The sequence below is a fragment of the Lynx rufus genome, unplaced genomic scaffold (genome assembly GCF_022079265.1).
Source record: "Lynx rufus isolate CCGP_SWC_20201006 ecotype Redwood Valley unplaced genomic scaffold, mLynRuf1.p SCAF_1, whole genome shotgun sequence".
In the NCBI taxonomy this organism is placed as follows: Eukaryota; Metazoa; Chordata; class Mammalia; order Carnivora; family Felidae; genus Lynx; species Lynx rufus.
Genome location: NW_025814823.1, coordinates 122758315 through 122782709, shown reverse-complemented (window position 1 = coordinate 122782709; position 24395 = coordinate 122758315). Strand labels below are relative to the sequence as shown.

Here is a 24395-nt window from a genome sequence, read left to right as displayed (position 1 = left end):
TTGGGCAGTCGGAGCCCAGCCCTCATTTGTTCTTCTCTCTTCTCAGGCCTCCCTTCCTCCTCTTCTTCCAAATCCTGCTTCTGGCCTCATTCTCAGCCTGTGTCAGGGCCTACCTGGGTACTTCTTGCTTGCAAACGGACCTGTTGTTTCTCTTCCAGCAAATGATTTAAAGAGACCTTTATGCCTTCCTTCAAATAGACAAAGTCGTCACTGTGACTTTTTGAACCAGGATCTAACATAGGTCTTAATTGAAGCCTTTCTGTCTTTGCATAGAAACCACAAGCCATTGGAATTATTAGCAGCAGTTAGAGAGGCCAGTCTGCATTTGTACAGAAAACTCCTCCTTTTAGAAAGCTTGGTGAAGGAGTCGCCCATAGTTCTTTTTTGCTTTCCGGTTTAGGGTTAGCCTTTTAGATGGAATGTTCCTATGCTTTTGTGTGTGTGTTTACTCAAAGATTTTTAGTCCGTCACTCCTTTGCATCTGTCCACTTTCTCGGGGCTTGTATTTGGAGCTATTCCTGTGATTAGCAATTATTCTGAAGTTCATTTTTTTGCTTTGATGGGTGAGGATAGTTAAACTTCAAGCACGTTTTATCAAGTTCATCCCTGGCTGTAAACCATACAGTTTATGGTCTCAATAATCTCTGTGTAATAATAGTCACTAAATCCTTTCAAAGGGAGCACTTACAAGAGAAGGCAAAATGAAGAATCCAAATGTATTTATGGAACCTAAAACTTCAGGTCAGAAAGCACTTGAAATACTTTATATATTAGAATATGTGATGTATAACATGATCAAGTATAATAGCATTAACTATTTTTTGATTATATAGTAAGTATTGACCATTGGCTCTGGACTTAGCAATGTAGTGCTTGTCCCTGGAACATCTAGTCTAGAACACAGAGGGGAAATTAGTTTACTCCTACTTCTAATATCAATAACAATGACAACAAGCATTTGTCTCATCCTGTGCTAAGTGGTTTTCTTTCATTATTTCATGTAATCCTCAAAACTGTGCAGTTACATAGATGGATTTCCAACTCACTCTTCCCATTTTATTGAGGAGGAAACTTAGAGAGGTCAGAAAATTTGCTTAGGATCGCACAAGCCTTCAGCGGTGGCACCAAAATTCAAACTTAGTCAGCCCACAGTCTTAACTCTGCAGGGCAGAGTTACATTCTACCTTCTTTTATCATCTCCCACCTCCAGTGTCATGAGACAGTGGTTCAAATTGGAGTGCCTTTAATTCAAGTCCAGGGTTAAGTCCTTCTCTGCACCTGTTTCCTGTGAGGTGTGAGCAGGCTGACGTTTTCTGGGAGGTGCAGAGAACAGCCATTTGGTGCCCTCCTCTGCATGAGCACTGTCTGGTTCCGGAAGCCCTCCAGTCTTCCCTTTAGGGGCAGCCTCCCTTCCCATGTCCTGAGTAGCTGCAGACTGTTATATCTCCAGGGCCAACCTGTTAGGGGGCCACCCCTCGTAGCAATGAAGGCCATTTTGCTTTGAATTAACAAAAATACCCATGAGGGTTTCTTCTTAACATGAATTTGAATCCTTCCTTCTCATTCCATAGCCTACAGGACACTCCCCAGCTTCTCCATAAATCCAAAGCAAGATTCTGCTGAGGTTTTGATTACATGTAGCTCTGTGAGATTCATAGAGTCGGAGTTTCCTTAGAGGTTATTTTAGTCTAGACTTCCCTTACAGATGAAGAAACGGAGACGCAAGTGGGACTGATTGAATTAGGGCTGCTTCTACTGTTTGGTTTATGGTAGGACTCAGAGACTTATTTATTTTTTTAAATGTTTATTTATTTTTGAGAGAGAGAGACAGAGACAGACAGACAGACAGCGTGAGCAGGGGAGGGGCAGAGAGGGAGACACAGAAGCTGAAACAGGCTCCAGGCTCTGAGCTGTAAGCACAGAGCCCCACGTGGGGCTCGAACTCACAAACTGTGGGGTCATGGCCTGAGTGGAAGTCGGACGCTTAACCAATTAAACCACCCAGGCTCCCCGCAGCACAGAGATTTTAAAATTAAGTAGGATTTTTTTTTTTCAAATACAAAAAACAGCATGAGGGTTATAGAAAATTTTACCAAAAACAAACAAAATGAGAACAATACAAATAACTAGAGTTAAATTACTCAGAGACAGCCATTATAAATTCTGAGTACACCCATCTAGAATTATTTCTTACGACTATAGATGCCATTTATTAAAATCGTACCACATAGTATTATGCTGTTTTATGTCCTGCCTTTCATTCCACGATATATTATGGCATCTTTCCATGTTTCAAATATTCTTCCATACCATAATATACAAAACCCACGTATTATCCCAGTGCTTGGGGATCTGGTTAAATTAATCCATCCCACTCTGTTTAATTTTTTTGTTTGTTTCCAGGATCTTGGTCTTAACAACAAAAGTGAAATTATGGATTTGTTTCCAGTGGCTTTTTTTTTTAGCTGAAGTTAAGTCAAAAGCTGTTAGAGGATGACAGGTTGAGTGACCTACCCAGAGTTTCTCAGCTCAAGACTGATGGACTACAGATTCACATCCCGCCATCTTTCATCGTCCTCCAATATGCTTGTCATTGCTCTGATTGCTTTAGCAATTGGGCCATTTTCCATGGAGAGTTCCGCTTTCCCTCTCTCTTCTTCTGCTCTTGAGGGAGCACATTGGTTTTCTCACTGCCACCCTTGCTTGCCTGTCTGAGTCGCTGCAGCTGTGACATTTGTAGAGGTACACAGTGTCCTGAGACCTGAGGCTACGCAGCTGGAGGGGAAGACGTGCCCAGCTCCTTCTCTCCTCTCCTTAATGGCTTAACCTAGGAGCTTGGAAGCTGGTTTTAATTTTACATTCCCTGTGTGTATGTACATTTGTTTTTAAAAGTCCTCCCCCCCTTTAATTCTTTAAAGGAGACCTTTATTTGAAATCATATACTCTTTCCCTCAAAGCCAATTTGTGTCCCCAGTCTTGATGAGATTACTTTGTTTGGGGGATATTGATAAATTCAGCTTGAGGTTTCTGGTTTATCCAAGTAAATTGGTTTAAATTATGGCCTTACAGAGACAGAGGGCGTAAACAACTTAGAAGGTTTTAAAGCAATTGGATTTAATACTCTGCTTCTAGAGACTTCATCCTGGGCTGATTCCACAAAGAAGGTATGTTTTGTTTTGTTTTGTTTTTATTTCAGTTACTTTATTGCATGCTCTATCTCAGATTGTCTTTGATGTGAGAAATTATGGGGAAAACTTAGCTTTGCTCAGTTGAGGGCAGGCAGAGAAATAAGGGATCCATTATTACAACCCCTTCATTTTAATGATTAAGAAAATATGGGCCAAAGAGGGAAAATAATTTGCCAAAGGTCACACAGCAAAACAGTTAAGGAAAAAGAAAAAAGAAGCATAGAATCTGTTTCTCTTGCTTTAGTTCAGTGCATTTCTCATACTTTTTTTTTTTTTTTTTTGAGGTGAAAAGGTTGAGGATGTGTTAAGGGCTGAAATTTGTCCCCTCAAAGTTCTAGTGTTGAGTTCCTAACCCCCAGTACCTCAGAATGTGACTGGATTTGGTGATAGGGCCTTAAAAGAAATGATTAAAGTATGAGGTCATTGGAGTGGGCCCTAATCCATTATGATTGGCTCTGTAAGAAGAGATTAGGACCTAGTCACCGAGTGAGACCATCTGCAGACATAAGATGGAGAAGGCCACCTATAAGTCAAGGAGAGAAGCATCAGAGGAAAACCAGTCCTGCCCACACCTTGATCTTGAACTTCTAGTTTCCAGATTATGAGAAAAAAAAAAAAATCCATTGTTTAAGACGCTCAGCCTGTGGGACTTTGTTATGGTAGCCCTAGCAAACTAATACTGGGGGAAGTTAAGGGCAAAGACATTTAAAAACTCAAATCTTCAAACTTGGGAAGTTCTCAATGAACAGAAAAGAGAAACCTAAATGATTAGTGTGAGAAATTATGTCCTATTAGATCCTATCCTAACTGATTTTTGGTTGTAATATTGTATATGGCATCTCATTCCTCCTTATGCCTAGATGGTAATTATTAACAGTTCCACTTTACAGATGAAGAAACTGAGATTCCGAAGGTTAGCTTATGTAAAGTTACCCAGTGAGTAAGTAACTAATAGAGCGAGCTCCCAATTCACCTCCTTGTCTAACTTTAAATCCTTACTTAGTACATGATGCTACTTCCCAATAAGGAAGTAAATCCAAGCTGTTTGGTCACCAGTATTATCTAGTTGTTTAAAGTTAGGAAGAAGAAAACACTTATTCCTGAACCTCAGTGACTTAGAATCCACTTAATGGATTGGACAGGAAAAATTTTTCCCCTGATTTTAGGATATATATAGAGATCAGGGAAATTTTACAAGATAATTAAGCCAGTTGAGTTGTACTACAAAGTCTTCCCAAGTGGCTCATACCTTTACTTGCAAAATGGGCAGTTGTACAGAGTGAAGAATTAAGGTTTGGGATGATGGACCCCAGGCCCTGAAGAAATCTGACCCTTTGAAGGGGAATCAGTTACCCACACTGGGTCACATTTGCTAAAGCAGGAATCCGGACCCATACATCTGTTGACATGAGTGGATGTGGGAACTATCTATGCCAGAGTTTTATAATGGCATAGCTTAGAAGAATTTTCAGCAGTAAGGCCTGATAAATATTCAGTCAACTAAAAAAGAAAAAAAAAATCAAATTAATTTGATCTACTGGTAAACCCAAAGAGTAATATGGGAAATGTGGGAAATCATATGGGAAATATGAGGTGCTTTATTTATTGAATGTAAATGGCTCTCTTGCCTCTCCATCCTCCCTGTTTTGTGTGGTCTAGCAGTGCTTAAATGTAGAGGTTAAAGCTCCTCGGACTTTATTGGTAAGGAAGACACTTTCAAGTTGGGAGGTGGATAGGGTTTGTTTTCGGCAGAAACTGGCCTTAAGGCTCAGCTCAGCTATATACCAGCTCAGCATCAGAGTGGAATCTGAATCTAATCACTTCTCACTATTTCTCATCACTCAGCACCATCCTAGCTCAAGCCTCCATTGTCTTATTGAAGCAACCCCTTAACTGATCTTTGTGCTTCCACTTTACCTACACATGAGGTCATTCTTTATGCATAACCAAGGTGATCCTTTAAAAACGTAAATGAGATCAAGTCACTTCCCCAGCTCCAACATCTGTTGCACTTGGAGTAAAAGAGACAGTGGCTGTCAAGGTTCCATCTGGCTTGGCCCTGTGACTTCCTCCCCAGACTCCCAGTCCTGCCAACCGGTCCTCAGTGACTTGCATCAGTCATCCTTTGCCCTCGCACTCCCTGGGACCTGACACGTTCACCTCCAGCTCAGAACTGCTGTGCTTGCTGCTCCCTGGGAGTGGGGAACAGTCTTTCCTAAGAGCAGTCCTCTCCTTGGTTTGCTCCCTCAGATCATTCAGAGTTCCGTTCAGCTGACAGCTTCTTAGACATGCCTTCTTTGAAAACATAATCAGAAGCAGTTCCAGACTCTTCCAAGCCTCCACTGTCCCCTTGCCTTCTTTCTGAATTCCACTGTCTGCTGTTGAAATTAAGTTATTAATTTAGTTAACTTACTTATTCTTTGCTTTTTCAACCACTGCAGTACAATGACAGAGAATTTATTTTTGTTCATGTGCTGTGACTAGGAGGCATTTGTAAACATTAAGTGACAGAATGAATGGATAAATAGATCAGTGAATGAAAAGCTAATGTGCTTTCCTTAGGGCCAGTGGTTTGCGGAAAACAGGTGTCAAAGAAACAGGGTTGTCAGAGGGCTATTGAGGTATCTGCTCTTTGGTAAGAGGGATCACGTCTGTGTCCTTCCCCACTGTGTCACCAAGGCTTGGCTCACTCTAACCTAGAATGAATGAGACAGTGAATGAAGGTGACAAGATTTGGGATAACGGACAAAAGTGGTAACACGTGGATGGAAACCTGCTCTCTCTGAGCCAACTTGATGGCACTTGCAAAGCTTGTTATATGTCTGCTGTTTTTTAGACACAATTGGAAACATGTCACCATGCACGTCTTGCTTGGGTATACATCAAACATTTGCAACTCTAAACTTCAGTCTTTGTACCACTTTTTGAAACATTCCTGAGCAGGGACAGGTCATAAAAGAACGGACTATTTGGGAATTATTTCAAAAGATGATTCTCCTGATGTTAGAATCCAAGAATGTTAAATAGTGATTATGAAGCAGAGAAGCAACGTCAAGACTTGGCAGGTAGGAATGAAGTCTGCAGGCTTTCAAGAATGGGGAATGTAGTCTTGTGATTGCAGCATGATATTTGCAAATAGAAAAGGCAGTCTTAAGTACATTCTAGGAGGTGCCTATTGTGTGAATAAGCTTTTTGTTATAGGATTAACTGCCTGCCAATCTCATTTTTTGAGTTCTGATCATTTTTAAATGGAGGCTCAATTGTATTTATTTCAAGGGTTCATTTCATTCAAAGTCCACCTGACTGCTTGAAGTCCTTGTTCTCAGAGCACCTGCAGTTTTCTCTGCCCAGTAGAACTTGGAGACGTTTGGGGCTCAAGAGTGAAAAAATAGCTACTTCTTTAATAATCACCTGTCAAATAAAAACAGAGCTGTGGGTTTGCAGGTTTCTAGGCAGAGAGAAAACCAACCAAGAGAATCAGTTATTACCATTGTCTGCGAATTGTGTCCAGAAAGAGCCAGAAGAAAGAGTGAACTGGTCCATCCCCTCAGCTCCCCCTACTCCTTAGGAAGTATTTGGGTTCTTATAGGAAGATAGTTAAGATACACAGACACACATGGGGTACCTGGGTGGCTCAGTCAGTTGAGTTTCCAACTCTTGATTTTGGCTCATGTAATGATCTCATGGTTCGTGAGTTCGAGCCCCTCTTCAAGCTCAAGTGCTGTCATCGTGGAGCCTGCTTGGGATTCTCTCCCTCTTTCTGTCTCTGCCTCTCTCCTGCATGTGCTTTCTCTCTCTCTCAAAAAACAAACAAACAAAAAAAACAAAACAAAAAACCAAAAAACAAACCCTAAAAAAACAAAACAAAAAACCAAAAAACTTAAAGGGGAGCTTGGGTGGCTCAGTCAGTTGAGCGTCCGACTTCAGCGCAGGTCACGATCTCATGGTTCATGGGCTCGGGCCTTGCATAGGGCTCTTTGCTGTCTGCGTAGAGCCTGCTTTGGATCCTCTGTCACCCTCTCTCTGCTCCCCCCCACTCTTTCTGTCTCAGAATAAATAAATAAACTAAAAAAAACCCTTATAAATAAAGATATAGAAACACATACATGTGCACACTAAAAAGAAATGAAAAGCCAAGCTATTTTTCAGGGATAGAGGAGAGAGTGAGCAGGCATCCAGGTGAGAAACGCTGACCTGAGATTTGTGTCCCAACCTGTAAAGAAACCTGCATTTAGCAAGCACCTACCATGCACCAGAATTTGGGCTTAATTTTCACTTGAGTCCTTTGGGGTGGATATCATTTTCCTCATTTTGCAGCAAGGACTGGGACTCCACAGCCCTTCCCCTTTCCCCAATCCATCTGGCACTGATTCATCACTTGGGTTCTTTAGCTACAAAGTGAATGATGAGGCCCCTCTTTGCTCTCCTGTACAGACCCAATCTCTGACGTCTGGGCTCCAAGGCAGAACAAAGTGGGAAACGTCTTGGAAACAGTCCCTTCCTCCCACGATCTCTCTCCAAGGACCCTTTCTGCAGCCACGTGATGTGAGCTGGAACATCACAGCTGTATGTTCTCTTAATGCATCCACCACAGGACCAGTTTTGGGAAGTTGCATAAGCCAGTGGTTGTGTGCTTATAACCGCAATGCCTGGGCAGCCCCGCCAATTTTAAAAGTATAAGGTCAGACTTGGAGAAGAATCCCTGTGGCCTCCACAAATAGATGGGGAGCAGTCGCCTATCATTTGAAGGTGCCGCTCACACATTCTGAGGCCCAAGCCCGCATTTCTCCTCTGGGAATTGCCTTGGGCCGGCTTTCAGCCTCAGTGAAAGAGTTTCTTGTTTCCGAGAAGCAATAGGGTTGGAATTCAGTAGGCTTCCCTGTCATTCTAAAGGCCCAGTCAAAGCCAGCTGCCAGTCGGAAATGATCAAAGAGGAGTCCGCTTCTAAAAGAGGAAGGGAATACCACTCATTGGATAGTAGCCCAGAGAGGCCCAGTGCCTTGCTCAGGGTCACAGAGCTAAGACCAGAATCCAGGGCTTCTGACCCCCATTCCCAGAGTCTTTCTACTATCCTTTGTTGCCTTTCAGTTGGTATCGCCATTTTGAGTAGGGCATTAGCTCCAGTCCGTCCGTTGACACCTGCCCATTCTCCTAAATCATAGGCCTCCATCTCTAACTTTGCTTCATGGCTGTGTGGTTGACCAGCACCTCAGAATTGTTATTTATACTCTTACACCTCAACTTTGTTACTCTTTTCTGTTCTCCATTTTTTAAAAATATAATTTGTTATCAAATTGGCTAACATACAGTGTATACAATGTGCTCTTGGTTTTGGGGGCAGATTCCCGTGATTCATCACTTGCATACAACACCCAGTGCTCATCCTGACAAGTGACCTCCTCAATGCCCATCACCTGTTTCCCCTCCCACCCCTCCCCCCATCAACCCTCAGTTTGTTCTCTGTATTTAAGAGTCTCTTATGATTTGTGTCCTTCCGCCTTAGTTTGTAACTATTTTTCCCCCTTCCCTTCCCCCATGGTCTTCTCTTAAGTTTCTCAAGTTCCACATAGGAGTCTAATCTGTTCTCCATTTTTATTCGTAAGTTCTTCCTGGCCACCTTGCCTTGAAACTTCGGTCAACTTAGACATGTCATTTTCCATTCCCCCTCAGTTGCTGAGTGAATTCTAGCTTTCCTCCATGGCATGCCATGCATTTTCTAGTCCATATTCTTGCTGTCACCTGGAGCATAGCAGTCACCCTGTTCTTTTACCTCTTTATAATTTTCTTTATTAAACCCCTTGTAAAACAGTTAAAATGGCATATGCTTTGCGCAACTAGTGAAATAATGTCAATAAATACTGGAGAAAAAGAAAGGAAAATGTTTTTAAGTTTTCCATACCTCTTCCCTCTGCATCCCTTCCCCCTACCATATCTAGTGTTAATAATGTGGTGTACATCCTTCCAGACCTTTCTCCTGCTCACACAAAAAACATCATAAACCCATTTACATGTAGTATTTTTTTTTTTTGCTTTTGCAAGAATAGTATCATATTTGTCACACTGATCTGTGACTTATTGTAAAGTCAAGAGACAGATTTAGCTTGTTTAAAAAATAGCTGTCTGACAAGCCATTGTGTGGCTGTATTGCAGCCTATGACATCATGTGCCGTGGTTGGATATTCAGGGACTGGGTGGGATATTTTCGGCTTGACTCTCCATTTGCCCGGTCCACGTTTCCTGCCCGGCTCCAGGCTCCGGCGCTGTCTGGCCTTCGTCTCCAACCCCTTTGGCCTTGGGCTCCTACGTGGTGTCAGTTCCTGCGGCACAACTAGGAGATTGGATGGCGGGTGAACAACCGGGTATCTTGGCCTCCTGATTCCTTCCTGCTGGGTCACTGAGGAGTGGCTGCATGCCACTTTGGAAGGTCACAGCTCCTGTCAGGCAGAGCCGTCCATAAAGCTGCCCTCTTCAGCCGGGTCATTACTGCCTCCCCTTGTCCACTTCAGGCGTGGGGATGGCGTGGCTCCCTGCTGTTGGTTGGCCCTGGGGATGCTGCACATCCATTTAATTTCCCAAACCCTGCCCACACTTTGTCAAACTCTCTAATAATCTAGTTTGGATATTCTGTCTCTTTCCTGGAACCCTGAACTGTATAGGTTGTTTCTTGTATTTTTCTCTGGCCACTTGCTGTGACTCTCTAACCAGCTCCTTTATCTCCAGTATGGTTATTCTGTCAGCTTCATTTTCTTTTCTGCTCTGAGATTGTATTTCATTTGTTTTCCCAAAGTCCTTCTTGAGCTCCGGGATCCACAGAATAAAGGTCAAACTCTTTCACTGACCGTCTCTTGCATCCCCCATTCTAGGATCCTAGGCATCAGGGACCCTGCCCAACACCACGCTGTCCCATAGAAGTACATTTCTTGCCCTGATAATACTGGCTCTCCAAGCAACTGGTTATGTGATGTCGGGCCATGAGCCAGCCTCCCCATAAGCTTTCATGTCTTCATCAAGTCAATGAGGAGAATAACAACATGTAATTCTTAGCATTTCTCTGTGGATACATTGAACTCTTTGAAGAGTTTGTAGTGCATAAGAAGGTTTCAGTAAGTGCTTGTTATGAATTATTGTCCCCTCCCCCCCAACTCTGATCAGAATTACCTTTGGCCATACCTGTGTGTCCAGACCAGTGATTTTTCCCAAGATCTACTTTGATAGGGCCTCTGTGGACCCTTCTTTGATTTCTACCGGAAAGAGGATTTTTCTCCCTTTCTCTTTCTCTCTCTCTCTCTTACTTGATAGACTTTTTAGAGTGCTTTGAGGTTTACAGAAAAATTGAGCAGAAAGCACAGAGCACTCTCATAAACTCCCTTCATTCCCCACCCGCCACCCCACCCCATTGTTTCCCTTTATTATCATTCTGACTGGTGTGGTACATTTGTTACAAATGATGAACCAGTATTGATCTGTTATTAATAAAAGTCCTTAATTGTACATTAAGGTTTACTCTTGTGCAGTTCTGTGGTTTTGACAAATGCATCCTGTCACGTATCTACAATTAAAGTACCTTACGGCATAGTTTCACTGCCCCGAAAATCTCCAGGGCTCCATCCCTTCACCTGTTCACCAGCACACACCCCCATCCCCCTCACTCACCACCTCCTCAAACCACTGGCAATCCCTGATCATTTTACCGTCGATAGTTATACCCTTTCTCTACTTCATCTTGCTATTTGTGTTCACACCTTACTTTTCCTACATGCTCCTAACATACAACTTCACAGGTGGCAGTCACACAAATGTGTGTTTCAGGAATGAATTATTAAGCCCATCGAATCGAGACCTGGGTTGAAATTTCATGCACTCCTTCCTGATGAAGTAGGCATTTGGCTTTTGCACAGGCTGTTGAGCTGAAGGGGCAAGGGATCTTGTTTGAATGAAGCTGGATCCCGGGGTTCTAGCCTGCATATGAGCAGAGCACTTTCACCCATAGCACGTGGATTTGAGTCCTAGTAAGTAACAGTGCACAACAGAAACAAAAACATAATAAAACACAAAACTGTCACATAAATCCAGACCCGAGATAGCCACGAATTAATTCTTTAAAGCGCTGGCTTTTCTTTAGTCTATATTCTACTTTACATTCTGGTCCTGAGCTACACATTTTATATACTGCTATTACTACTACTACTACTACTACTACTACCACTACTAAATAATTTATGTATAATAAATAATACCTACATTACATTTCTACGGTGATTTGGTTTTGCCTTTGTGTATCCGTAGAATAAGCACAGTCAAATGGCGGTGGTAGCACAGTGCTAGCAGCAGCTGTAGTAGCAATATTTGCGATGCCTACCACGTAGGGAGTGTTTTCTAAGTGTCGACCCTGCCTGATAGTTAATTCTCACACTAGCGCTATGAGGGTAGACGTTATTGTACTCGGTATCTGTTGAAATATATCTGTACTTTACAGATCCATCAGCAGGCCTTTGTAGAGAGCTAAAGCTAAGGAAGCTGAGACTAGTTGAGTTCCACTCATCTAGGGAAGTTGAGGCCCAGACATAGATCAAGTCACCTGCCTAAAACCAGTACTTAGTAGCAGAGATGCAAATGCAGGTCTGGCTTGCACACCCCCTTGGTCTTTCCCTCAACTCTGAATGGCTCTGCACACTGCTGGCAGGCCTGGTTGCCATCCAAGACAGTCACCTTTCCGTATTTCCCTCCCAGAGTCCAGCTAAATATGTGCCAATTTCTTCTTTTATCCAGGCCCTGGCTCTTCCTGCTTTCTGATATGGCAGGGGTATCCTCACACTAGATCTACCCGACTCTGCCTCTTTCTCTCATTCCCCATTACCTTCTGACACAGTGATTCTTTGTGATCCCTGGTAATCTCCTTCCTCTGCTGTGCTGCCCAGAATCTCAGAGATCCCTGTGACTCTGCTCGGAGCCCTGCTCTTGCTTCTGACAAGCCCATTTTGGCCCATGGTAGTCTAGGTCTCGAGGGGTGGTATCCCTGCTGCTACATTTGATCATTTTAAGTCGTTCTGTCAGAGGGCATTCTGACATTGTATCCCCCAGTAAGACATTTTGTCTCCTTTCTAATTATTCTTCTAACCTGTTTGAATAGTTCAAGGAAGATGTCTCAGTGTACTGCTGTTCTGAATTGGACACCTGCCCGATACTTGGTAACTTCATTTTAACAAAGGTAGCAGATCTGAGCTCATCCTTTAGAATCCTTTCGAAGGCAGCAGAACATAGCCAAAGTGTAGTGATGTTTTTATAGTATTCATTCCTAGGTTCGCCGTCTATTTTTGGTAGGTGATACTAGCTTAGAATTTATAGGAGTAAGGCAGCGTTTACTTTTAGAACACATTGATGTAAGGCTAATATTAAGTAAATGACAGCACAGTTTCTAGCAGGTTATGTCAAACGTCTGAAAATGGTACATGAGTATCTGAGGTTTGGGCTTCATAGGCCCAGCTGACCTTCCTCCTTGCGAGTGAAGTGGCCTTGTGGCTCCTCCTGTCCACCTCCCCTCCCCTGCTCTCGTTTCTAACCTGGTTATCCACTTGTGCTCACATGTGTCTGGAATGCTGCTGCAGATGGAAAGACTGTTATCAGGGGGCTAGGATTAAGATACCACCCACAGTTCACCTCCCTCTCCATTCTCACCCAGGGCAGGCTACATAACTTGTCTGGCCCTTTGATAATCACATCTTTAAGACGGTTAACATGGCTCTGGGGAGGGAAGAATGCACATAGCTGGCTTTGAAGTTCTTAGTTCCCAAGACTGAGTGGCCACCCTACCCTGGGTTAATACTCTCCGTGGCTACTGTTTCTTCTGTGTTCCTGCCTTTCCTTGCCTTGGGTTCTGTCCCTCCAGGGCCAAAGTGAACATAATAAAGAAAGTGAAAATGGGGCTTCCCGTTTGTTAGGAATTCTGCTTAGTGGGCTCAGTTTTGAAGGGAATGCCCCAGGTTAACCTCCGTCTAGCACACCTGGGCATGCATTTGGGTGAGGAGAGAAAGAACGTGAGACTCGTCTGTAGCGCTCTAGAGGTTTGGAGCAGCCGACACCGTGAAACTATGCTCAGTTGCAATACAGACTCAGAATCATGAAACTGTGTCACTCTTTGGTATGTCTGTTTTCTCCTGGACCTTTCTCTTTCTCTCTGTCTCAATGGCACGTTTGTCATTGAGGATCCAGGAAACAGATCCATACATTGAGCAGGGAGAGTGGGTTTGGGGGCAGGTTTAAGACCTTGCCGTAAGAGCAAGTGGTTTGTTATATCCTCATGGAGGCTTATTTTCAGAGGAAGAATGACCTGGAGGGGCCATGAGAACTTGCCCTCTGGGGGGGGGGGGGGAGAAGTTTAAAAGGAGAAGTCTTGGCTGAGCTTGGCTGCTGGCGGCAGGAGCCGAGAACAGTTGCTGAGGGTTGACTGGAGACTGGCGTCTCTGGCATTCCCTTTATGGCAAGATCTGTTATATTTTGATTAATAAAATGCTAGCTCACTTCTTCCTGAGTATTTGTGAGTGGGCAGTTTTACAGTAGCCAGTTCTACTAAAGACGGCAGCTCACATGTATTAAGCATTTAAGAGTTCAGCCCTGTACATATAGTGTCCCCATAATCCTAGCTGGCACCCTGAGAGAAAGGTATCATTGTCCCCTTTGAGGTGACTGAAGCCCAGAGAAGTGAAGTCATTTGTCCAGGCGTCTTTGTGTCTCACCCAATCCTGCAGAACCAGGATGGGAACTCTGGTCTCCTGGAGCCTATTCGGTATGCTTTCCTGAATACTATATTGTGTGAACTGGACTACCTTAGAATGCCCTTTCTCTCTTTAAATGATGCCGCTTTGGGGAAGAAAAACAAGTTTTCATCCACATAGTCTACCCATCCTCATGTATTCTTACGAGTAGGAATGTTTCTAGGGAGTTAAATCTAATTACCCAGATGGGAATTTATTTTGAATAACCACCTGCGCCTTCCTCTGGACTTTAAAAGGATCTTGAGTCCCCACTGAGGGTCAGAGTCTGTGCTTTGTGATTTGTACACAGGTAACACAGTATTTGATTTTGGAAGACAGTCTTCATTTTATATCCTCCTTTTCTGTTCTCGGGATTATAGTTTTTATTCTGAGCTGCTGGAATGTCGGCAGAGTATAGAACAGATGTGTCTTAAGTACTGTTCTCAGGCTGACTTTATTCATGGGGAAGAAGTCCACAGAGGGCTCTGGTTTCTCTGGGAGGCGTATTCTCATTACCTCAGACAGACAGAGGTAGTGATTTAAGTTCTTTTAACTTGAAGATTAGCCGAGAAAAACTAAAATGGGAACCCACATCTCCAGTAGCCTTGAGTTCAACATTCTGTTCTTTCATTCTGTTTTAGTTTGAATCCATCCATCTATCCATCCATCCATTCTTTTTTTTTTTTTAAGTTTATTTATTTTGAGAGAGAACGCACACAAGGGAGGGGCAGAGAGAGAGGGAGAGAGAGAATCTCAAGCGGACTCCATGCTGCCAGCGCAGAGCCCGTCACAGGACTAAAACTCACAAACTGTGAGATCATTACCTGAGCTGAAATCAAGAGTGGATGCTTAACCAACTGAGCCACCCAGGCTCCCCTGAGTCTAGCCATTCTCAACAACATCCCTTGTTACAGACTTTATTTTCTCCTCCCTCTCTCCTTCCTCCTTCCTCCATCCTTCTCTCCCTCTTTCTCCTCCCTCCCTTTTTCTGACAAACTCCAAATTTTTTATGGTTGATTTTTTAAATCATTATCATACATTAGTGAAGGAAAAAACATTGGTCTTTGTTAAACTTGAAGGGCTGGTGCTACCCTGGATTGTATTTGAGACTCCTTTATAATAAGCTGCTGTAATATAAAATGTAAAAAATTACACACTCAGGCTGTAATGGGCAGGTTTAGTGCACTACTTTTATAAGTAGTGGCTTAAAAGTTCTTCGATTCCTGAAGTTACCTGCCACAGAGATCTGGTCAGATGTTTTAGCACTGGAACAGTCAGATTCAGTATCAAACAGTGAGGAGAGCTCTGTCAGAATGAGCCACTTGTCATAAGGTTTCAGAATAAGTGGTTCAGTGGCCTCAGGTAGAAATCTGTCCAGTGTCCAGAGGTAGGAGACCTGGATTTGCTTCTGACAGGAACTAATCAACTCTGTCATTTGGAGAAAGTCACTTGCCTTTATGTGTATCTCCCCATTTGGAAAATGGGAACAATCCCTTTCCAATATACTTCTTAATTTAAGACTTTTAAAAATATTTTATTTTATTTATTTATTTTTTAATGTTTATTTACTTTTGAGAGAGAGAGAAAGAGAGAGCGAGCAGGGGAGGGGCAGAGAGAGAAGGAGACCGAATATGAAACAGGCTCCAGGCTCTGAGCTGTTAGCACAAAGCCCGACATGGGGCTCGAAGTCACAAACCGTGAGATCATGACCGGAGCTGAAGTCGGATGCTTAATGGGCTGAGCCACCCAGGTACCTCTAGACTTCTAAAAATACTTAAAAATGCTGTAAATAATATGAACAGAATCAATGTAGCTAATATTTAGTAGAAGTGTTTACTGTGTGTTGGCTATCTGATACGTGTATATGCACTCACAGACACATAGTCCCACCCCCCGACCCCCCCATTTATTCCTGGCAGCTGTGCTGTGAGGTGAGCTAGGTATTATTATCCACTCTGAGCTAATAAAAACTAAAGTTCTGAGGGGTTAGGTCCTAACTCAAGATCACACACCTCATTAACTGGTCTACCTGATTCTCCTAGCGGTAGGAGAAGCCAGCCAGACCCAGCCTGGCCGGCTATTATGCCTTGCACCCCACTGGCCTTCAAGAGCTCACCATACCCAGCCCTTGGCAGCTGGGCAGGGCCCAAGGCAGTCAGAGTCCTCGGTTATTTTAGGCTCTGAATAGTTTTATTTTGGGTTCCATATACCCTCCACATTATCCCAGTGTGCTCTCAAAATACCATCACTCTTTGTATGTATCATTACATGAGAAACGTTGGTGGATGTCCAGACTAGACCATTTTACCTCTTCTGGCGTCACCTCATGGATGCTTGACATCATCAGCCTCTGGGAACAGAAAATGAAGAGTCCCGCAGGACCACATTGACCAGTCCTAACATCATCGAGGGTGACTTTTAATCACAGATGTCAGATTTGTTTGTCTTGTTGGTTTTCAGGCCTAGCTTGTGTTAATCTGTAGAGCTGGGTTGTGAACTCACAGACAAGCATGCTTTGTACCCAGTGAGGTTTGGTTTTCTATGACCTGGGGATGGTCAGTAGTGATGCCGTTCTTCAACGCCAAACCCAGGACTTGCCTTTCAGATTTTCCTGCGTCTGATGACACTTTGCCTAAGCTACCCTTTGTGGCAGATCCCACATGCACGGCAAGAGTTAAATGAATGAAGTAGTTTTATTTACCACTTTAATAAAAGGTAGGGGACAAGCTGAGGATCCCCAGGGGCAGCATTTGTTTGAGCTCTGTGAATTGAGGTTTAGATATTTCTGCTCTGCATGATGAAAACAAATAATATTAGCACTAAAGCAGTCCATAGAGCAACAGCCCTGTTAGTCCTATCTCTGAAACCTACACGAGGCCTGTAATTCATCTCTGTGCTCTATTTACTTAGATTCTGGATTATTGAGCCGGAGAAGGTTTATCTAATTAGCATTTGAGGAGTCTCCAGCGATGCCATCTCAATGATGTTAATTACACTTGGATCACCTCTTACTATCCCCCTGATGTACCATGGGCCTGAGATACCACGCCCCTTTGCTAACATCTGATGCTTGTTGAAGGAAGTAATGATCATGCCTGTTGTTCCCTAGGGTGGATGTTCCCCTAGGCAGGAGGATGGTCATATTTCATAGCTGGGCTCAGTATGGGTGGTAGCTGGCCCCTTTCCAACCAGCAACTTACTTCAATTCTTTGCTAGGAAGATAAAGAACATCAGAAAAGCACTGAGCTGTTAGAGGGAAACCTTGTAGTTACCAAGACTATTTGTTTTAATGTTTATTAATTTTTGATATAGAGAGAGCTGGGGAGGGGCAGAGAGAGAGAGAGAGAGAGAGAAGAGAATCCCAAGTAGGCTCTACGCTGTCAGCACAGAGCCTGACACGGGGCTTGAACTCACAAACCGTGAGATTATGACCTCAGCCGAAGTCAGACGCTTAACTGACTGAGCCACCCAGGCGTCCCGTTTTTATGAAGCTTCTTCTGCCTTCCCAGACACACAGAACTGTGCCTGGAACACACAGAACAGTGGTTTCTGGTGCTCATCTCTGACTTGGTGTTGGGCTGGCTGATGGCTGTGTGCGAGCCACTTCTGGAGTTTATAAAGTACGGATCTGGTGGTCTGCAGCAGGCCCTGGGAATATATTTTTCTAATATGCACCCTAGTTTGGGAAGCACAGCTCTGGGACCCCCTCATATAATTTTGCAATTACTGTAAAAATGATAGTCCAGTTTTCTGGTCACATCACATCATTTTCTGACTCAGATGGCCTTTCCATCATAATGACATGATATGACCTCCTGTGTCCCACCCTTTACCCATTCATTTTACCAGTATTTAACAGCTGTCTAGGATGGGCTCCAGGAACGAAGGTGAAAAGACCAAAAGATGCATGGTTCCAAGACTATAGTGTCTTTGGTGTGGTTGGGAGACAGTTGAACAGTCAAGCAACTATTGTAGAACAACAAAGTTGTCTGAACTGAATTGCAAGGGGAGCAGGTGGAATTTGCTCGCAAGTCAGGTAATGCATCCTACAGGAGAAACCCTTTGACTGGAGGCTTGACAGAGGAGGGGGTGGTTGTCAGAAACTACATGAATACATACGGGAAGGTGGAGGGAGCTTCTTTGTAAAGTCTTAGTGCCCAGAGAGCCTGCTACATGACAAGAACTACATGTCTCTTGGTTTGCCGTGGTGTGAAACACGAGGCCATACATGATAGAAATGAGAGTGGGTATATTGGCTAACTGCCAAATCAGGAGGGGCTTGTGGGTCACGTGTGGTAGGAATTTGTATTTGACTTCATTAGCACATTTTCCCCGCATATGTGGGTATTTTTATAAGTGCCTCATTGATCCATACCTCTTTCAGATCCTCTCCCCTGACAGTCTGTCATGATGAAATTTCTTACTCTCCTGTAATACCTTGGAAGGGGCACTTTGCTATATCCCATGTGCAGCCCTAGCCTCAATTCTCATTTTCTGGCCCTATTCACACCATTTTTTTTTCCGAAGCTAGAAATCAGCGTCTTTGGGGGCTTCCTTCCCCGTACAACGTATGTCCTTTTTGAAAGCCAGTTACCTGCCTTGCCACCTTCATCTCTGCCGCTTCCCTCCTTGATCCCTAAGCTCCCTGTCTTGACACTGATCTTTTTCAGGCTTTCAAAGAAAACCTATTTCTACTGCAGGGCTTCTGCACATGCTGTTCCCTCAGCCTGCAGTTCTCCATCGTCACCCCATCTAGGTGATCTTCCCTGCAAGAGCCTCTTTCAGCCTCTGTTTAAAACAAGCCCACTCCCCTATGTTTTGTGACACTTAATACAATTTTATATTGTTTTATTTGTTTTGTTGACTTTCTTTTTCCTTTATTGCCAGATATCCCGTTTAGGTTTTATAAAAGCAACGGCATGGTGTGACTCAATAATTGCAGCCTCCTTATGTATTTAGTCATTCATATTAGATAACTGCTTGCTGGATGAGTGGATGGATGGATGGTATGTGGATGGATGGCTGCATAATGGATTGATGGATGGATGGATGGATGGATGCATGCATGGATGGATGGGTGGTTTGATGGATGGATGGATGGGTGGATGGATGGGTGGATAGATGGGTAGATAGATGGATGGATGAATAATGGATGGATGGATGGAATTGAAGTCTGTGAGTTGAAATCTTAAAAAATGCAATGTGCCATTCTTCTTTCAAGCTGTAGTCCCACGTAGCCAGGCTCCTGAGATTTCTCTTCTCCCCCTGGAGCCCACTGAAGCTGCATCCACCCCTCATGCCACAGTCTAAGTGCCATTCACTCATTTAAAATTTTTTTTTTAAGTTTATTTATTTTTGAGACAGAGTGAGACAGAGCATGAACGGGGGAGGGGCAGAGAGAGAGGGAGACACAGAATCGGAAGCAGGCTTCAGGCTCTGAGCCGTCAGCCCAGAGCCCGACGCGGGGCTCGAACTCACGGAGCGCGAGATCGTGACCTGGCTGAAGTCGGACGCTTAACCGACTGAGCCACCCAGGCACCCCGCCATTCACTCATTTAATGGCATCTGTGATTTCAAAAGCTGACACTGATTTGTCCCTCTCCTGACATGTATAAAATATATGTTTGTGTTTTTTTAATTAGCTTGGAGTGTATTTGCATTGTTTCTAATTTGATCACTTATCCAAACTTCATCTAAGTTACAGTTTTTAAAAAGACTTTAATTATAAGAAAAGCATTTTTTTCTCATAATAAAGGCAACAGAACCATTTCAGAAAATGTGAGAGTTTCATGAAGCAAATGAGCATCCTGCACAATTTCTCCACCCTGGATTAAATACTATAGAATACCATAGGTATTTTGTCTTTTTTCCCTTCACTGCTTTTCCTATACATTCCACAACCTTATGTGCGTGTGTGTATACATGTATATGTATCCTGAATTGTAACATGATATGACCCTCATATCATTATAAAGACTTTTAAAGGCTATTTCATTGTATGCATGATCCTAAGTTCTATTTTCGAGAATCATTGTTGAGTGCCAACAAGGTGCCAGGCACTGAGGTGTATGTTACGTACCACTCTAAAATTTACTGCTTAGTGAGCCGGAGAAAATAATAAAAGAGTGTCTTTCCTCAAGCAGCTCTGTTTCTATGTGGCTGTGGCAGGTTGCAGAAGCAAGAGGTGAAACTCTGGAGTTTGAATTAGAGGCAAACATGAAAGACTGGATCCCCAACAAATATACTCAGTTCAAACACTGAGTGCATTGAGCACACAGATGTCTTAAGTAAATGTGTTCCTCCTAGACCTCTAGAATAGTGAATTGGGTTGGAAGGTGTGACTTCTTAATTCCTAGCTGTGAGACTGACTTATGTTTTCCTTCTTTTCTAGAGTGACCGTCTTCTTATCAAGGGTGGCAGAATTGTCAACGATGATCAGTCCTTTTATGCTGACATTTACATGGAAGATGGATTAATAAAGTACGTATATAGAGCCTTATCTTTGTCTTTTTGTACTTCGTCTCTTTATTAGAGGCTCAGAAAGAAGCTTCCTTCTTTTTTGGTTACTAGACCTTTGATTCTTTGTGTTTCATTTCTTCTTCTCCTTAAAAAATGAGTCTTTATTTAAAAAAAATTAATGTTTGTTTATTTATTTATTTTGAGAAGAGAGAGAGAGTGAGGAAAGGAGGGGTAGAGAGAGAGGGAGAGAGAGAATCCCAAACAGGCTCCGTGCTGTCAGTGCAGAGCCTGACATAGGGCTCTATCCCACGAGCTGTGCGATCATGACCTGAGCTGAAATCAAGAGTTAGACACTTAACCGACTGAACCACTCAAGCACCCCTAAAACTGAGTCTTTATTTTAACCCTTTGTTCTGGATGCACATAATCCCTTAAAATGGGAACTGGCTTTAGTTTATTTGAATTCCATGAATGATGTGAAAAATCTGAATTCAGTCAACCAAATGATGCTGTAGGCCCCTTTGTGCAAGTGACATTGACGGGCACTCTGTGCATCTTGGAGAAGCGGAAGATGTGACATTGTCCGTAAGTTCAGTGAAAACTGTGCACAAAAATTACAGCCCCCTAAAAATATAAGGCCTTAGGTAATTGGTATCAGAGTTCAAGTGAGGATAAATGATACAGAAGTGCACCAAGAGGAGAAATCCCTTCAGAGGATGGTTTGCAGGGCCGGAGAGGCATTTAAACTGAGCCTTGACTTAGGTAGAGCTTAGGTGGCTGGAGCACAGATAGGACCTACATCTCAGATAAGATTTTCAAATAGATACTTTAGGGATGTGTACTTACCTTACAGAATGATCCTCTGTCCCCTTTCTCTCTGCCCCTCTGCCACTGGTTCTGTCTCTCTCTCAAAATAAACAAATGAACTTCAGGAAGAAAAAAGTGGGGTTTGGTCTACACACAAGCCTTTCCTCACATAAAGCAAGGTATGCCCCAGACACACAAAAGATAGTGTCTGAGACTGGTGGGTACAGGCCATCCTGTTCGCCACCCCTGGCCTTGCTCAGTTTTATTTTTACATTATTTGGCTAGTTTCAGATTCTGGTTATAGCGGATCTCTTCCTTATCTTTGAAAACTTGGCCGAGGTATAACTTTCTGTGGGTGGATATTCCTTATGAGACCCCAAATCTAGGCTCGTGTCCCTTCACTGAGCCTCAACACACCTTGTTGTGCTTTTATCAGTCACAGAAATTCTGGCACTGTTCGGCGCCCTGAAGGGGAAGGACCCCGTCTTGTTCAGCTCTGTATCTGAGCATTTCACCCAGTACTTAGCATGTAGAGGCTAAAGAGCTACCTTTTATTGAGTATGTAGTATATGCCATGCACTGTGTGAAATGGTTGACATGCCTTACTTCATTGAGTCTGCCAGCAATACCACAAAGTAAGTACTGTTACTACCTTTTTCTCAGATGAGGAGAAAGAGGAACACAGGGAGTAATTCACTTGCTAATGATTAACATATTCATCAAATACATTGAATGAATGAATGAGTGAATGAATGAATAGACAAATGCATGAATGAAGATATTCTTGTTTAGTTGCCTTACTGACAAAGACACTTTTTCATATTAGAAAGAAGACAGATGGAAATAGTAGGCAAGCTAATGAATGTGAAATAATAATTTCTTTAAAATATAAGTGATTTCATATTTTTCTCTTACTAAAAAAGTTAAAAAAATTTTTTTTCATTTTATTTATTTTAGAAAAGAAAGCATGAGCAGGGGAGGGGCACAGGGAGAGAGAGAGAGAGAGAGAGAGAGAGAGAGAATCTTAAGCAGCATGGAACCCAGTATGGAGCTTGATCCCATGACCCTGGGATCTTGACCTGAGCCAAAATCAAGAGTTGGTCACTCAATCAACTGAGCCACTTAGGTGCCACTTGCTAAAAAATTATTGTATATAGTTGGCTCTCTTTGGAGATAGCAGGTTCCCTGATGTAGAGATTTTCAGAGATGGAAATAAACATAGTACCTAATGTTGCTTCCTCATTCCAGAGCTCATGACGGGCATCACTAATTGATCACAGAACTTTTCACAGTTGAGCCTTAAATACAGGCTCAGAACCCATCTTCACACAGTGACTCAGGCATCTACTATCGGAGTTGAATATGTAAATCCTCTTTGCCATCTCTGTTAGAATAGCCTAGAAGGCTGCTTGCCAAGAATGTTCTAGAAGGGATGTAATCATCAGAGGTGTGTGTTGGGGGTGGAGCGAAGGGTGGATTAACATGTTCTTCATCCAATCCTGAAATTTTATAGATCTTCAAAAACATTCTGAAATCACAGAGCGTAAAAGCAGAAGTAATTCCCTATGGTTGTTACATAGCTGTTTGTCTATCTGAGTATTTACGGAGAGCCTGCTGTGTGCAAGGCAGTTGTCTAAGGCATGGGACACGTGCTATGTCACATGCTATGGTGGATATCATTGAGACCCACATCTTCCCCTGGGAACCCCACATTCTTTTAGGGGAACTGAGGGAGATATCTGTATTTATGAAAAAGGCATAACATTACCTGATAATATCAGTAACAAGTATTAAAGTAACAGAGTAGATGAGATTTAGGGAGAGGGCTATATGGGATTAGTATGGTTATTGACTATAATAGCTGATGCTTATTGACTTCTGTGCCTAGCAGTACGCTATGGGCTTAACACATATTAACATTTAATCTACATGACAAACCTATGGAGGAAGTGTTTTTTTTACATCTCACAAATGAAGGAATCAAGACATGGTGAGGTTAAGCAACTTGGCCAAGGTCATAAAGCTAGTAACTAACAGAGCCAGGATTGTGAACCCAGACAGTCTACATCCAGGGCACATCTACACTCTTAATTATTAGACCTGGCTGTCAGTAGGGATTTGAGCAAGGTGGGGAGATACAAGCCAAGCCTTCAAGGATTAATGTGACCTTGAGTGACTCAGTGGAGAAAAGGAGGAAGGCATTTCTGATTCAGACATAGTATTACAAGTGCTCAAAACTGGTGGAAACATGAATATATACACACATGGGCTGGACAGCTAACTCTTCATGCCTTTTGTTCTCAATTTGCCTCAGAGGGAAATCGGGGAGGGAGGAAAATGGGAAGACAATGGCCAGTATCTGGACTAGAATGGAGTTACAATCAGAGGCTACATTTTTTCCACAGTGTGTTTTGAATTGTGGTGTCTCTGGAATGGCCCGATGGGGATGTGGTGAAGTTGAACTCTTAGAGATGTCAGGAATACTTTATTTTAGTTGCAGAACTTAGATTTTGGCAGGCCAGTGGTGGACTTCTTACTATCCCGAGAGAGTGTCTGTCTTGGCTGGCTATGCACAAAAGGGGAATGTATTCATGCCACTGGTAGTGAGGTACGTGTCTCCCCAAGGTAGGATGTGGGTATTAATAACGTCAGGGCTTGTGACTCTTAAGTCTACCTAGAATTAACTGGTCATTTAAATTTTTTTTTAATGTTTATTTATTTTTGAGAGAGAGAGAGAGAGAGAGCGAGCGAGCACGAGCAGGCAAAGGGTAGAGAGAGAGGGAGACACAGAATCTGAAGCAGGCTTCAGGCTCTGAGCTGTCAGCACAGAGCCCGATGGGGGGGCTCAGACTCATGGACTGTGAGATTGTGAGCTGAGCCAAAGTCGGACGCTCAGCCGACTAAGGCACCCAGGTGCCTCTTTTTTTTTTTTTTTTTTTTTTTTTTTTTGGTGAACTGGCCATTTAAATCAACAGTGTGAAATCACATGTAAACCAAGCAACACTGGATGGTCTGTAAGATAACATTTTGCCAGGAGTAGGTGTCTTAGTTACTTACCTTGTGTAGGTACTGTGTCTCTGGAGTACTCATCAGCTTCCTTCCCACCTGAGTCCCCCATTCTTCTTCCCAGGGATTCGCTGAAGCTTCATGGGCAAAGGTGTGTCTGGTAGAGGTTGTCCTTATCACCTTC

At 43.1% G+C, this 24395-nt stretch overlaps 1 protein-coding gene across 1 annotated transcript in view; it reads left to right on the top strand.

The window, feature by feature from the left end:
• DPYSL3 (dihydropyrimidinase like 3) overlaps window positions 1–24395 on the top strand; it is a 110310-nt gene that overhangs the window by 58939 nt on the left and 26976 nt on the right. The window contains exon 2 of the mRNA XM_047102396.1: window positions 20331–20419. Coding sequence (XP_046958352.1) covers window positions 20331–20419 — 89 coding nt within the window. The remainder of the gene's footprint in view (window positions 1–20330; window positions 20420–24395) is intronic.